The sequence below is a fragment of the Hakea prostrata genome, chromosome 8 (assembly GCF_041222555.1).
Source record: "Hakea prostrata isolate BN-2017 chromosome 8, UWA_Hpros_2, whole genome shotgun sequence".
In the NCBI taxonomy this organism is placed as follows: domain Eukaryota; kingdom Viridiplantae; phylum Streptophyta; class Magnoliopsida; order Proteales; family Proteaceae; genus Hakea; species Hakea prostrata.
Genome location: NC_142607.1, coordinates 42,188,449 through 42,202,144, shown reverse-complemented (window position 1 = coordinate 42,202,144; position 13,696 = coordinate 42,188,449). Strand labels below are relative to the sequence as shown.

The 13,696-nt window shown below is 39.0% G+C and overlaps 1 protein-coding gene across 2 annotated transcripts in view; it reads right to left on the bottom strand.

Annotated features, from left to right (window-relative positions):
* Positions 1–13,696, bottom strand: part of CTEXP (kinase family with ARM repeat domain-containing protein) — a 43,406-nt gene that overhangs the window by 14,511 nt on the left and 15,199 nt on the right. For both annotated transcript variants that reach the window (XM_089165288.1, XM_089165287.1), the window contains exons 4-8: positions 12,793–12,865; positions 12,146–12,265; positions 2,911–3,019; positions 2,003–2,082; positions 1,691–1,772 (exon numbers count right to left, since the gene is read on the bottom strand). In XM_089165288.1, coding sequence (XP_089021414.1) covers positions 1,691–1,772; positions 2,003–2,082; positions 2,911–3,019; positions 12,146–12,265; positions 12,793–12,865 — 464 coding nt within the window. The remainder of the gene's footprint in view (positions 1–1,690; positions 1,773–2,002; positions 2,083–2,910; positions 3,020–12,145; positions 12,266–12,792; positions 12,866–13,696) is intronic.

Sequence of the window (13,696 nt, the reverse complement as noted above, 5' to 3'; positions counted from 1 at the left end):
ATCTAATGTTGTAGATGTCTTAAAGATGTTTAGAAGTTGAATCCCCAACAAATTCCGGCCAAAATCAAGTTTCTGGCAAGTTTTGATGGTTGCAGCGAGAGAGGGCGAGATCTCGCCGAGATATGGCGAGATCTCGGTGAGATGTGGCGAGATCTCCCATCTCTCAGATCTCGTCTCTCCTCTCGTCTCACTATCTCAAAATAGCGAGATATCTCGCGAGATCTCGACAAGATCTCCCACCATGCTTCAACAGGTCCCTGGACAGACTCTGGAGAGAGACTGACACTGCCTAAGTCCACCTAAATACCTACAACTGATCACATACAGGGAAATGGATACTTCAGTTAAGGCATCACCAAATAGGCCATGCAGTGGTAAGGAAAGGGAAAAAAGGAAAGAGAGGAACAAGTTGTGACATTAAACAAAGTCAGTCTCATGACAATTAAAGGGACAATTAAAATCATTGGGTTGACAATGACAATGCAAAGAGGAACAATCCATACGTGTAAATTTGAAGAGCTCTAATGCTCACTAGACCGATGAAATCATTAGACAAACACCTATTCTAGATAAATGATTACACATATTGGGAATTAATATGGAGTGACAACATGCACCATAGGTTCGGCTCACATGCAAGAAAGTCAAATTGGCCGATGAGAGGCTGATAGCTTTAGTGAGGTAATTCATAATTTTTCACATTTTTTATTTATTTCATCTGTTCAAGAAATTAACTTTTGGTTCAGTTTTGCTAGGCCTTCATCTTTTGGCCTGGTTTTCTGGTTCCTTAGTCTTATAATTCTTAGTTTTCCTTCTTTTTAGCGGTGGTTCAATTTGGAGCCTTCTGATGGCTTCCTCTGGGCTTTGTCGTTTTATTGTCTTTGTTCCTTCTCCCTCTTTGGTTAATGAACTTTTTATTCATCCAAAAAAAATTACTTTTTGTTCAATTGTTTAGAAGTAACAACTAACAAGGTTTGTTTCATTGAGGTAGAAAAGTTTGCACATGGCCCAGAAAATAATAAGCTAAAAAAATTCTCAGTAAGTGGACTCAACAGCTCTGAGGAAGACGAGCATCTGGGATGGTGATCGAATATAGATATAGTCACAAACTTCTTGCACAGAACTAGGAAATGAATACGCTCCAGTCAGGCCTGAAACTGGAATGTGCTGGATCAATGTTTCAATTTTCAAGGTTTCAACAGACTTGCAACCCTGAGCCTCTGTGGGTTGATCCCGAAGTCAAAATAGACCCCAAATTTCCTCAATTTGGGACCGATTCAGTAAGTTTTTAACTGAGATTAACTTACATGATCCAGAAAGTTGGACCAGTAGAATGTGGAGATGTTTCTCCATCTAAATATTTGGAAGTATGGTTTGAAAGTGGTGCCTACCATAACGTCCCTCCAATATATTGAAGAGTCTTTGCTTTTGCTGTGTCATAATGTAAAACACCAATAATATCACAAGCTGAACAAAGACCATATAACAGCACAGCATGATCCCTAACACTGCCAAGACTGGAGTAATTTTTCTACAATAATAAACATGTGCAGAAAAGATTCCATTCAAACCATCACCCTAAACCACCACCCCCCCAAAAAAAAAAAAAAAAATATATATATATATATATATATATATATATATATATATATATATATATATATATATATCATTGACAAGACTAACTCACCACTACTCTCTATAAGCTTTGAAGTATTCAACCTCCGAGAGGGCATGGAACTCAAAAGCCTCTGGTAGTCTGGAAGTAGAGACTGAGAAATGAAAGAAAGCGAAAAAAATTAAAAAAGGGCAAAAACATGTGAAATTGAACATTGACATAAATATGAAAGATAAAACTTCTAGGAAAAATATCCCAGGGCAAAATGTCTATGATCAAACACCTAATCATCATGAGACCTGGTAGCTTTCACATGCGGTTGCAGGTTGCTTTACCCACCAACTATATAAATAAGACATGACTTGTGAGATTCGCAATGCAAACCTTTGGAATGGAGGCAGTACTCCGTAACTCTTCCGTTTTTGCCAACTTCGTACCAGAGAAAAGTTCATAAATCAGACACCCTGACAGAATAGTTTAGAGCTTCACATTAGTGGCATTCTTCAGTAGGTAAGATTTCTGGAGAAATAACTAGGAAAGGTGATTTACAGGGCCTGCCCTGGAAGCCTCCAAGCCAAAACTCACCACCATCCCTCCCTACCCCCCCCCCCCCCCCAAAATAATAATACTAATAATAATAAAGAAGAAAAAGAAAGAGATCATGTAATTTTGAAATTTGGCATGGTGATTTGAATAAATCAACTACAGCACACATAGGGTATTTTCTGGGTTGGCTACTTTTCAGGTTTCAGAACCAATTGTATAGCATGTGTTTACAATTTCCAGCAATCCATATGTTCTCAACCATTTTTAAAGAATCACAGTGAGTTCTGTTCTGCCACAAGGCCAATGTATTTCGACCAGAATTTTTCCAGGTGAATGGAGGACCATTGACCCCACCTGATATGCAATGTGGCAACTATTGGGGTCACTGAGAAAGGCCTTCCTAGATTGATCATCTAATAAACCAAAATTTTAATGTAAGATACCAGACCCCTTCCAATCACCTCCAATTTGCAGAGGCAAGCTTGAATTTTTAATTAGAGGTCAGCTTCTGACAAACAGGCTGCATAGTTGCTGATATGGCACACCCACAGCTGTGAAGTGCAAGATTGGTGCAAAAATCAGGAAGTAGGGGGGCTCAATCCTTCGAAACCCCCAACCCAACCCACCACCCCAAAAAAAATTTAATTTTTTGTGCAACTTCCATGATGTTCCATAATTAACCAAAAATACTATAATAGATGAACTGACAAATAATAACATGTTTGTAAAGGAACACAACAACTTACCCAACCCCCAAGAATCAATGGACCATGGTGGAGACTTTCTGATTGCTGCCCAGTCAGACTTCAGCAACTCCATGGGTTTGTACTGTGCACCAACTAGCCATTCGTATTGCTGCAATAAACATCATGTCAGAAACCACCTCAGCCCCCCCCCCGGCGCCACATAAGCAACTATACATAAGCTTTAAGCTCCCACCATCAGAAACACCCCCCCCCCAGCAGGGCCCAAAAAAAAAGAAAAAAGGAAATCTATTGTTTACTCCAAGATGTTCTTCTAGAAGCTGTCTACAGCAATGAGGTATTACAGCCAACATATCCAGGCTGAACTAACAACATTGTTCACATGAACACTACCATGCAAACAGTGTCAGATGAACATACTCATGGCACTGTTCAGATGAGCAGTTATTTCCTAAATAGTTATCTTGTATGTTTCCTCTTCATGCTTGATCTATATCAGTCTTCCTTCAACCGTTCTGCCCTGTGGATTCATGGCTACTGTTAGTTACAAATTTGACCCTAATCTGCTGATTTTGAGTGCTGTGATCTGACTTACAGAATAATTGGATTGGTTTCATTTCCACATATGTCAAACCATTAATTGAGTGCTTGCTGTACTAAAGCTTCCATGTTTTTCTGCCCCATACTGGCTGAGATAAAGTATTGTTTCTGAACTTGAGAACAAGCTTATATTTTCTCATCTTGATCATAACTTGAGATCTAACCATTGGATCTTCAAGTGTTTCGGGTGATTGGAGTACTTTTGGATACTACCAATTGATCTGAGTTCAGAAGACTATGAATTACATGTAATGTTAACCAGCTGGTTGTGAATCAGCTGATTCTATTGTGGGTATGATTCAGATATCCAACATAGCATCAGATAGAATCCTTCAATTGCTCAACAGTCACCCAGCCATGGTAAGAAGATCTATTGCATTTGATACAAACAGCAAGAGACAGGTTAAAAATATTACATAAGACTCCTAAAATATTACTACAACAACTAGAACTCTCCTGATTCTGAAATAACTCTTACTGTTGCCTACTTGACCAATATTAAACCGAAAGAGAATAATACAATTCCTAGACTGACTTGGAATTAAAAAACTAACTAAAAACCTTAGAACCAAATGAAACTACAGTTAGAAAACCTGTTAGACCGCTAAACTCCTAATACTACAAGGAAACTACTTAAAATTCAAGTATCCCTAGGACTAAAAGATTGGAATCTGGATCATCAGACGAAATAGTTTGGAAAACCAATATAAGAAAGTCCAAATAAACTTAAAAACAGTAAATGGAGACTGATTGGAGAAATTAGCTGGTAGAACGCTCTAATTAATTGAGCAAACAGATTATGGAAAAATAAGGACAATGCAATGTATTAAGTATGGATGTTAAGATACTGAAAGCCCTACCAGAAGTAGGTTAGCTTCAAGAACTGTGTAATCACAGACAGAAGTGAAGTGCTCTGAACAGTACTGGGTACCGTTCAGATTAATGAATAAAAAAAGTCAACTAGTCCGAGCAATGGCGACAGAATGTTTACCTGAATTAAAACTCAAATCATACACCAGAAACTAAAGTCATTAAGAAATCACAATTAGGGTAGGACAACTGGGTCTGACAGCAAAATAAAAAAATCTCCCGTCATGTGAACCAGTGTGAAACTCAGAACAACAACTAAAAGCAGAAACACTCACGGAACAGGTAGTTGATTAAGCCATGGTATGAAAAGTCAGTGAAATTTCACTGGGTCGATACCTACCAAAACAAAAAGAGGGACCAATATCGTTTTGCCAAAAGTTGACGACATACAGCTGATTTTTCATAATATCGTGAAAATTTAGGGCAAAATTTCACCACTTTTTCACTCGAACTTTACCTATTTTCTCTCTCTTCTCCAAAGCTTTTCTCTCTTGTTTCTTGCATTCTTGTTCTATTTTGCTTTGATATTCAACATCTACCAGTAGATCTTGCTTCACTCTTGCCTGCTATCATATTGTTTGCGCTCGATCAAGCGGGGTTTCACAAAAAACTGCGAGATTTTTCATCTCAGAGGTACCATTGTTCTCCAACTGAATTTTTTCGCAAAGTAATTTATTTTTTTATTTTCAGGCGTAAAAAATTGTAATTTCCTACACTAAAATGCTTACTTTTTTACATGATAAATATGTTGTATGGTGATGGAAAAAACATTTGTGAAACTTCATAGGCCAATCTATGGACTAACAGAGTCAAAATATTTTTCCACCCAATAAATAATTATTTTATTTTAATAATTATTAAAATAAAAATAAGAATATAAATAATTATGAAAAAATAGTAAAAATAGGGGAAAAGGTTTTTGAAAATCATAGAAATTATGGAATAGCTATGCAAGTGTTTTTCAAGTGTTGCTCATGTGGTTTCATCGCTGGTTTTGGTATAGGCGGCTCATTTTTTACAGAAAAAATTTTAAAATTTTATTTTATATTTTAAAAAAATGCTAGCTAGGTACATGATTGTTTCTTTGTGTAGAGAAAATTATTTTGGTGTTGTTCAGTGACTTATGCAATCATTTTGAATGCAACAATTATCATGTCTGCTAGTGGAAGTCAAAGGGGATCACAGGATAGACAGCCGACCCACCACAGAGACACGTAGTAGAAGGGAAAGCTAACCCAGTATGGCAGTACTGTGAGGCTATTGATGGAAACAAGAATAGAACACAATGTAATTTTTGTGGGAAGAGGTTGAATTCAGGTGGCATCAGCAGGTTCAAGTGTCACATCACCGGGAGTTCGAAGGATGTGAGATCAAAAGGAGAGGGACTTAAGTTAAGGCGGACTATAGTAGAAAGTAGGGAGATGCACTATCAAGAATAGGACAAGACCAGAGCTAGAGCTTCAGGAGCAGGTCCCTTTCGACCTGCAAGGGCTAAAGCATCTGGATCTGGGAGGAGGGGTGGTACATTTGGCATGTTTAGCAGATCACAAAGTCAGAGGCCCACTCGTACAATCAATCCAACACCATGTGACTATCCACGCCATGGGAACCCAATCTTAGAGCAGGATCCTAAAATTTTTACGAGCAAAGGGGCCAAGCAGCCCAAGATAATTGGTATATGGAAAGGTATGGGTAAGAAAATTAAAAGGGCAGTGGCAAAGTGGATGTTATACAGTTCGATTCCAACAAACATAACGCAAGGTCCATAGTACAGGCAAATGATTGATACTATTGCAAATGAAGGTCTTGGATATATGGGTCTAACCCTAAAGAGTTGATGATCACCTTCCTTTAGTAGGAGGAGGAGCTGCAGAAGTGCATAGACAGTATGAGACCCTTCTAAGATACATATGGATGCACCATTATGTTTGATTGATGGATGGACCGATCCGACGAAAAAGTCCATCATCAACTTTATGGTGTAATGTGATAAGAGGATAGTTTTCTTGAGATCTATGGATGCTATTGGTCATACAAAAGACCACAGATATATACTTGATCTCCTACAAGATGTGATAGATGAGGTTGGGAAGAAGAATGTGGTGCAAATTGTCACCGACAATGGCTCCAACATTAAGAAGGCAAGTACGGTGTTGACAAGTTCACTCGACTATCATCTTTTTTTTACACCCTGCACAGCTAATTCTATCAACCTCATGTTGAAGGACACTGGGAAGATCAGCATTGTCTAGACTACAATGGAAAGGGCTAGACAGGTAGGAAAATTCATTTACGGTCATAACATTGCTCCAGACATGATGATGCAATCATGTAGAGGTGAGTTGGTGTGACCTAGTCTAACAAGATTTGCAACAAATTGATCGCTTATGCACGAGAAGAAGTCGAGCCTCAGATCTATGTTTGCATCCTAGGAGTGGTTTGATTGGGTTGGATCCAAGTAAAATTACTATCTACTATTTACAAATTATTATTCTATAACTATCTAGTATATCTACTATCTATTGACTTAATGTGTTTATGACAATTCAGTATGAACAACAAGCACGAGGTGCATAGCACTATATTATCTGATGACTTCTGGAGAAATGTGACTGTGGTGTTGCAGACCCTGAAGCCCATTATAAAGGTCTTGCGTATGATAGACTCCTCCTTGAAGGGCCTTAGTGACCCACTATGCCCCACCTGTATGTAGCCCTTGAGTGTATAAAGGTTGCCATATAGAAAGCAAACCCCAGAGGGCACCGAGTTTTCTTGAATATTGTGCATAAACAATGGACCGCTCATTTGATGCATCTGTAAGTAATTATTGTGGATTGTTGACTTATAGGTATTGGTAATTCACTCAATCCTAACTCTAATTATGAGTTTATGAATTGTGCAACCTATTATCTCAACCCCAAATATCAATATAGCAAACATTTGGGGTTAGACGAAAACCTGTTGGATGTTGTGATGCAGGTGATTTTGAAGTTGGAGCCGGACCTACTGGTCCAATCATTTTGCCGCAACGAGGTGAGATATTAGGGACTTCGAGTTGTTAGAACTTGTATATTATTCTTGAAAGAATTTACCTAACCATTAATACAAATGATTCTAGATGAAGTTGTTCAAGGATGCATTTGGGTCCTTTAGTTCAGAGTCTTCAGATGCTTTTCGGGTTCCAGAAACATTGATCCAAGTTGAATCTTAGATGCATCATTAATATTATTACTACAACTTACAGATAAGTTAATTTTATGTTATGAATTAAACTTTTAACTTAATGTATTAGTGATAATGCAGCTGAGTGGTGGGTTCTCCATGGAAACAGTGCATCAAACCTCCAGAGAGTGGCGATCAGGATCCTCTCCCAGACTTGCTCCGCCTCTGGGTGCTAGAGGGATTGGAGTACATTTAACATGATCCACCCCAAGAGGAGGAACAATTGGAGAGCCAACGCTTTAATGACCTTATGTATTGCCACTACAACATGAGGTTGAAACTACAACACGCCAGGGAACAGGCTAAGGATGGTCGGCAGGGCATTGACCTTGACGATATCTTCGAGGTAGCTACAGAAGACGAGAATCCCCTCACTCAGTGGTTGATGGACAAGGGTGAGCCCATGTTGGACCAACCTGAAAGGAGGGCTAACCTAGAGCTAGCTCAAACTATAGGGTGTATGTGGATGAGTTTATAGCATCTCGAGATGGGCAAGTATATGCACAGCATGCAACTGCTACTATGGATGACAATTGGATGGTGGCACTTGGCACGCAGCAAGACGATCTAGATGACACACTTGCTCCCAATCCCAATTCGACTCGGAGGGATTCAGATGATGGTGATGGTGGTGGTGGTGGTTGTGGTGGTGGACTTGAGGAGCATTTATAGGTTCCACTACCAAAGACACAGCAACCCCCACTGAGATACACTGGGGAGACTCAATTCATACATGCCATCCATAATTAGGATCATGGTGGTGAGCATCAGCAACCAGAAGGGGAGCAGCCATGCGAAGCAACACGGAGGTGGTCATAATGACATCACTTTTCCACATGGATCTTACGGATTATACAGTTCTTACATAAATCCTTCAGGTCCGGATTTGGTGGGCAGCTTAGCAGGAGCGATGGGATGCATAAGCTTGGATGAGTCTATAGGCTCTACATCTGCTTATAAGGCTATCAGTCTTTTTGGTGTCCCTCCCCCTTATGGACATTATGTTATAGGTATAGGTACCCCCCCCCCCAATAGTTTGCACTATAGGCATGGCAATGGTTATTATGAGCGTGGTCTCTCAGGGCCAGAGTCAATTGCAAAGTCCATTTTCGGGTGGTAGATAGACCCACCATATGCTAGTCACTGGCACCACCAATATTACCACCACCACTGCAGCACCTTTCTTGGCCCTATTCTTACTTCCTTATCATTGGAGTTCTCTTAAAGGCGGAAGATGAACACTATAAAGCCGTAGTTCAGGACTATCTCAACAACCATCAATATCAAATGGGATGGGATCAATATGTATGAAGGTTGGGGGAGAGGATGCTTTCCACTATGGGTATGACATCGAAGAGTCAAGCGATGGATCCACCTCGGCACAATACTTGGTATTGAGATTTGAGATGATTAAATGAGTCCTATGTACTTGCCTACACTGATGTACTTCTATTGTACCTTATATGTTGTATCTATACAATTGACTTCACTAATTGTATATTTGTACAACGAATTGTAGACTTCAGTACTTCTCTTCACTAATTGTGTACTTGTGTTCTCTTTGCATGTTTACATTGGTTTATATGAGTTTTCTAGAATCCCAATTTCGCCCGATACAGCCAGGCATATGCGGATCAAGAACACTATTTTAGGTGATGTTTCAGGCCAAAATAACGGTCTCAGTGTGTTAATTGGCCTCACATTAGGCTAGACAATAAAAATAGACAAAAATGACCTTAAATACACCCCGAAATTGGGGGGTGAAATCTCACCTGAAACCCAGCAAAATTTTGCCGACATTTCAGTGTTTCGGCGGTTTTGCCAGCCACTGAACCCCTTAATGTCAACGAAATTTCACACCTAGGATTAAGCTAAACAAAATCTAAAATGAAAAAGAATAGTGGCGCATGTAGAGGCTTAGGATCTGTTTGACTGAGGAAGAAAGGAAAAAGGTTAAGACCTTGGACACACCACAAGATTTGATTTAAGTCCCACCAATCAAGCGTAAAGAATCACCACAGAACTTTGAAAGCAACAAACTAAACTTTCATTCATTCAACCAAAGTGCGCTCAAGAGCCTAACAATACATTTATTAGAGAAGTTCTAAATGAAACAGACTCTAAAGAGAATATAAATAAATAACAAAACAAGCTCACTGAGTACATTATGACCCTCCACCACTGCAGTGTCTGTGGATGGTCAATATGTACACGGCCATACTCTAATTTTCACAGAGAGGCTGTTTCCCAAGACTATACAAGAGTAACTAGGTAATAAAATAAAGGATTCTTTTCTATCTAGCCCATACAAATCTGTTACTTTTGGAAACACAAGACAAAATAAATCTCCAAATAAGCTCCTAAGATAGACGACACGGTAAACTCAACCATGTGAAACAGAACCAAAAACTGGTTCAGTTAAAAAAGGGAGGCTATTCCTTACAGATACAAGTCATCTTTTTCATCCCTCTGAGGTATGAATCCTTGAGCTCTGGGCTTAATAGTTGAGCTCATTACAACAAAAAAAAACATAAAAAACAAAGAGCAAATACAGACTACTCTTATAATGAGTCTACATAACAACTACTATGAACCAAGAAAAAAAAAAGAAAAAAAAAAAAAAACCTTCCAAAGAAGAGTAAATAAATAAAAAGCCAGGAGCCTATCCCATTTCACAAACCAATGGACTTCTTAAATCTTTAACTCTCCCTCATTCAAATTGTCTATTTGTATCTATATTAATGCCAAATATTCTTGGCATGAAAGCTCAAGATCTTGAGGGCCAATAAGTGTCAAAATCAGGAATTTTTCAGGTAAAACCTGACATGTGATAGCCTGTTCAAGACTGGAAGAAACCATTGAAAATGGTTGAAACTACCGAAACTTGTCATCACCTATCAAAACCAATCAAAACTACTGAAACTCGGTTGGTTGAAATAAGTTGAATTTAGTCATAACTTGGTATTTATTGGTCAAAACTATCAATATTTTTTATTTATTGTCTAAACTAGCAGAAACCTGTCATGACCAGATACTTTGATTGGCACATGGTTTCGTCTTGGTTTTAACCAAAATTCCAGCCCATCTCGGTTGAAACATGAACCACGATTGGCATAGCTCTCAATTAAGCACCGTTTCAAACAAAGTTCACCTAATCTCCACAATATGGCACAACAGATGATGTAATCAAATAATAATTGGGTTCTCTGTTAGTTCAGTTCTCTGTTAGCTCTTATCAATAAGGAAAGGAAAGGAATAATAAAGTCTACAAATGATTTACTCCACCATTTCTTATTGTGATTTACTTTCCATTCAGGGATGCTGCTTAGTGCATGAGCAAAGTTTTCCAAACCTCCACTCTATTATTTACTTCTCATAAAAGCACACTTATGACTCTTCAGCCGCTTGACCAATGAACATTGTATTACCTTTCCTTAGATTTGTGGAGGCTAAGATGCAACCAGTGGAGAAGACTGACTTGAAACATGAATAATAATATAGAAGAATTAGCATCTTTCTTGCCTCTCTTTTAACGATGGATGAGGGAGTAACAATGGCCCAGTCATGGATCCATTAGTTCCTTTCTGAGGTTCAAAAGGGTCCACAACTTCATTGGCATCAAGGAGGACTTTCCCTTCAAACATGGCAGCAAATTGAACACAGTATTTCCTGGGATTGTGATAGGGCCCCGGGATCACGGTATTAAGCTACATAGAGGAAAGAGACAGGGCATTGGGGGTTATAAATAGAGGGGAAGGGGAGAGGAAAGGGGGGATTATGGAATGTTATGTGTGTGAGTTTTGGGCAGCCGTAGGCTGAGGGGCACCGTTAGGTGTTGGGGGTGACTGGCACCATTAAAACCAGTTCTATCTTGTAAATTTTCTACTGTTTGGCCATTGAATTCCATAGTGACTAAAAGGTTCTTATCAACTGGTATCAATACACAATGAAGTAACTATGGATACAGATTAGACATGCATTCAAAACCATGAGAGAATCAGATTCCCATTCTCCCACACAAGATGAATGTACTTCGTAGACTAGGTCAGACAAGTAGTTTGAAGAAGGTGTGCAGTCAACTGCCTTTTCCTATCTTAGTTTTCAAGTAAGAAAGTTGTCAGCCTCCCAGGATTATGCTAGCACAACTCTTACACTGACAGTAACATAAAAAGGCTGGTTGGTATTAATCCAATTGCCCATGGGACTAAACTACTAAAACACAAACCAATTGGAGCAAAAGTAAACCCTAAAGAGGAGAAAAATATTAAAGAGACCAACATCTGGACCAGGACAGGCCAAGTTCTGCACAATCATAGACCCACCAGAATACCCTAATAGGTAATAGGTATGATATACTAAAAGTTGAAAACCCAACAAATACATAACCATCAAAAAGTAAGAATTATGCCTTGCATGTGGTGTTGTTCATATGCTAGCAAAGCTACTAAATGGATCCCACAAAATATCAGCAATGCCAAATAAAAATATAGCCCTCTGCCTTATGCCCAGACACTCCTATAAGACTTCAAGTCCACATCACAAGACATATCACAACAAAAGAATAAAACCTGAAAATGATAATTACCAGCATTGGACCAGTAGAAGTGCTATTTCCATCAAATTCAGATAGCACATCAAGAGCATGCAGCTTCCAGTCCAAAGTTTGAGTCACAACAACACTGGCTAGACAGACATTACCATGAACCTGTGACATTAGAGGAGCTAATCAGGCAATTGACTTCCAAAACAGGCTGGAGTAGAATATAAGGCATCAGCTACATAATGGGATATAAGACACTAGTGAAATAATGGTATGGTATGAAGAACAAGAACAATATAAGTTGGACCATGAAGCACACAAAAGTTCAACAATCCGAAAATTCTGACACCATAAAAAGAAATGGCAAGAACATTTGTCATACAAAAGCAGGAGATAAAGCTGCAACTAATATCGGAAAGACTGCAAAGGACTAGCTTAAAGCTTTTCTATCACCCTGCATTAAAGCATGCATGTGACAAACTCAAAAACTTGAAATTACCAACCATTTCTTTAGTTACTTTTTCTTTCTTTCTTCGACTCATGTTTCACCACTGAAATAAAAATAGTATAAAAACTCTCTCTCCAATTATTATCCAAGGCATGCTAAAATATATGAATGTTTTTCCAATATGCAGAATATATTACTGGACCACCAGAACAGATGATAACGGGCTACAGGAAATAGTTCTCACAAGTTTGCAGTCATTATTGAGAAAGCTCACAGCTTTAGCTATCTGGTGCAATCCCCACGCATAGTATTCATCCCTGTACGGAAAAAATACAAGGAAGCACAAATATCAAAATGTTGTTCGTGTCCAATAAATATTGGAGTACTAAAGAAAAGTTAAAGAACAAACAATGATATAGAATAAGATTTTACAACAAATAATAACAAGAAGAAGACCAGTTTAGAAATTGACAAAGTTCTGCTGAAATTATTATGAGAATCTACTACACAACACATGATTTTAATCATGTATGGCTGAATTTATGTTCATGGCCAAAAACATTTCTTGCCATACCGCCAGGAGCAAGCAGGCTCAGGTTCTCCACCTGGTAGGCCTAATTGCTCCTGCTCCCACCCCGAGACAAGCATGATCTGCCTTGGCAGATCTAGAGAACCTCTCATCCTCCTTTGCTTTGCCTGATTATCAATGCCTGATGCAATGTCAGTTGATGCTCCACCACCCTCCAAAATGCTGGAACACCCAGTCCCAGCTTGTCCTGCCAGCGGTCCAACTGCAAGTGTTGCCATACCATTCACCAGGTTGCCGTCTTCTGATGTTCTGCCATTCTCCTTCCTCCCGGTCCCTCTATTCCATGCTAGAGTAACTGATGGTGGTCCTCCTGCCCCCACCATAGAAAAAAATTTGACGGAAAATCAAGTTTTGACCAGGTGAAAATGGGAAACCTAGGTGGGCAACTGGGAAATTTCGAGGAAACTTAGGACTTTTTCGTGCAAGTTTTGACATGAAGTTTCGACAGGTTTTAGGGAGTATTTTAGGGTGGGCCTCTACATTTAAGCTAATTAGAGTATAAAGAACACATTGGTTGTATTTTGCTAAAAAAATCAATGTAGATATGTCATTCAATGTA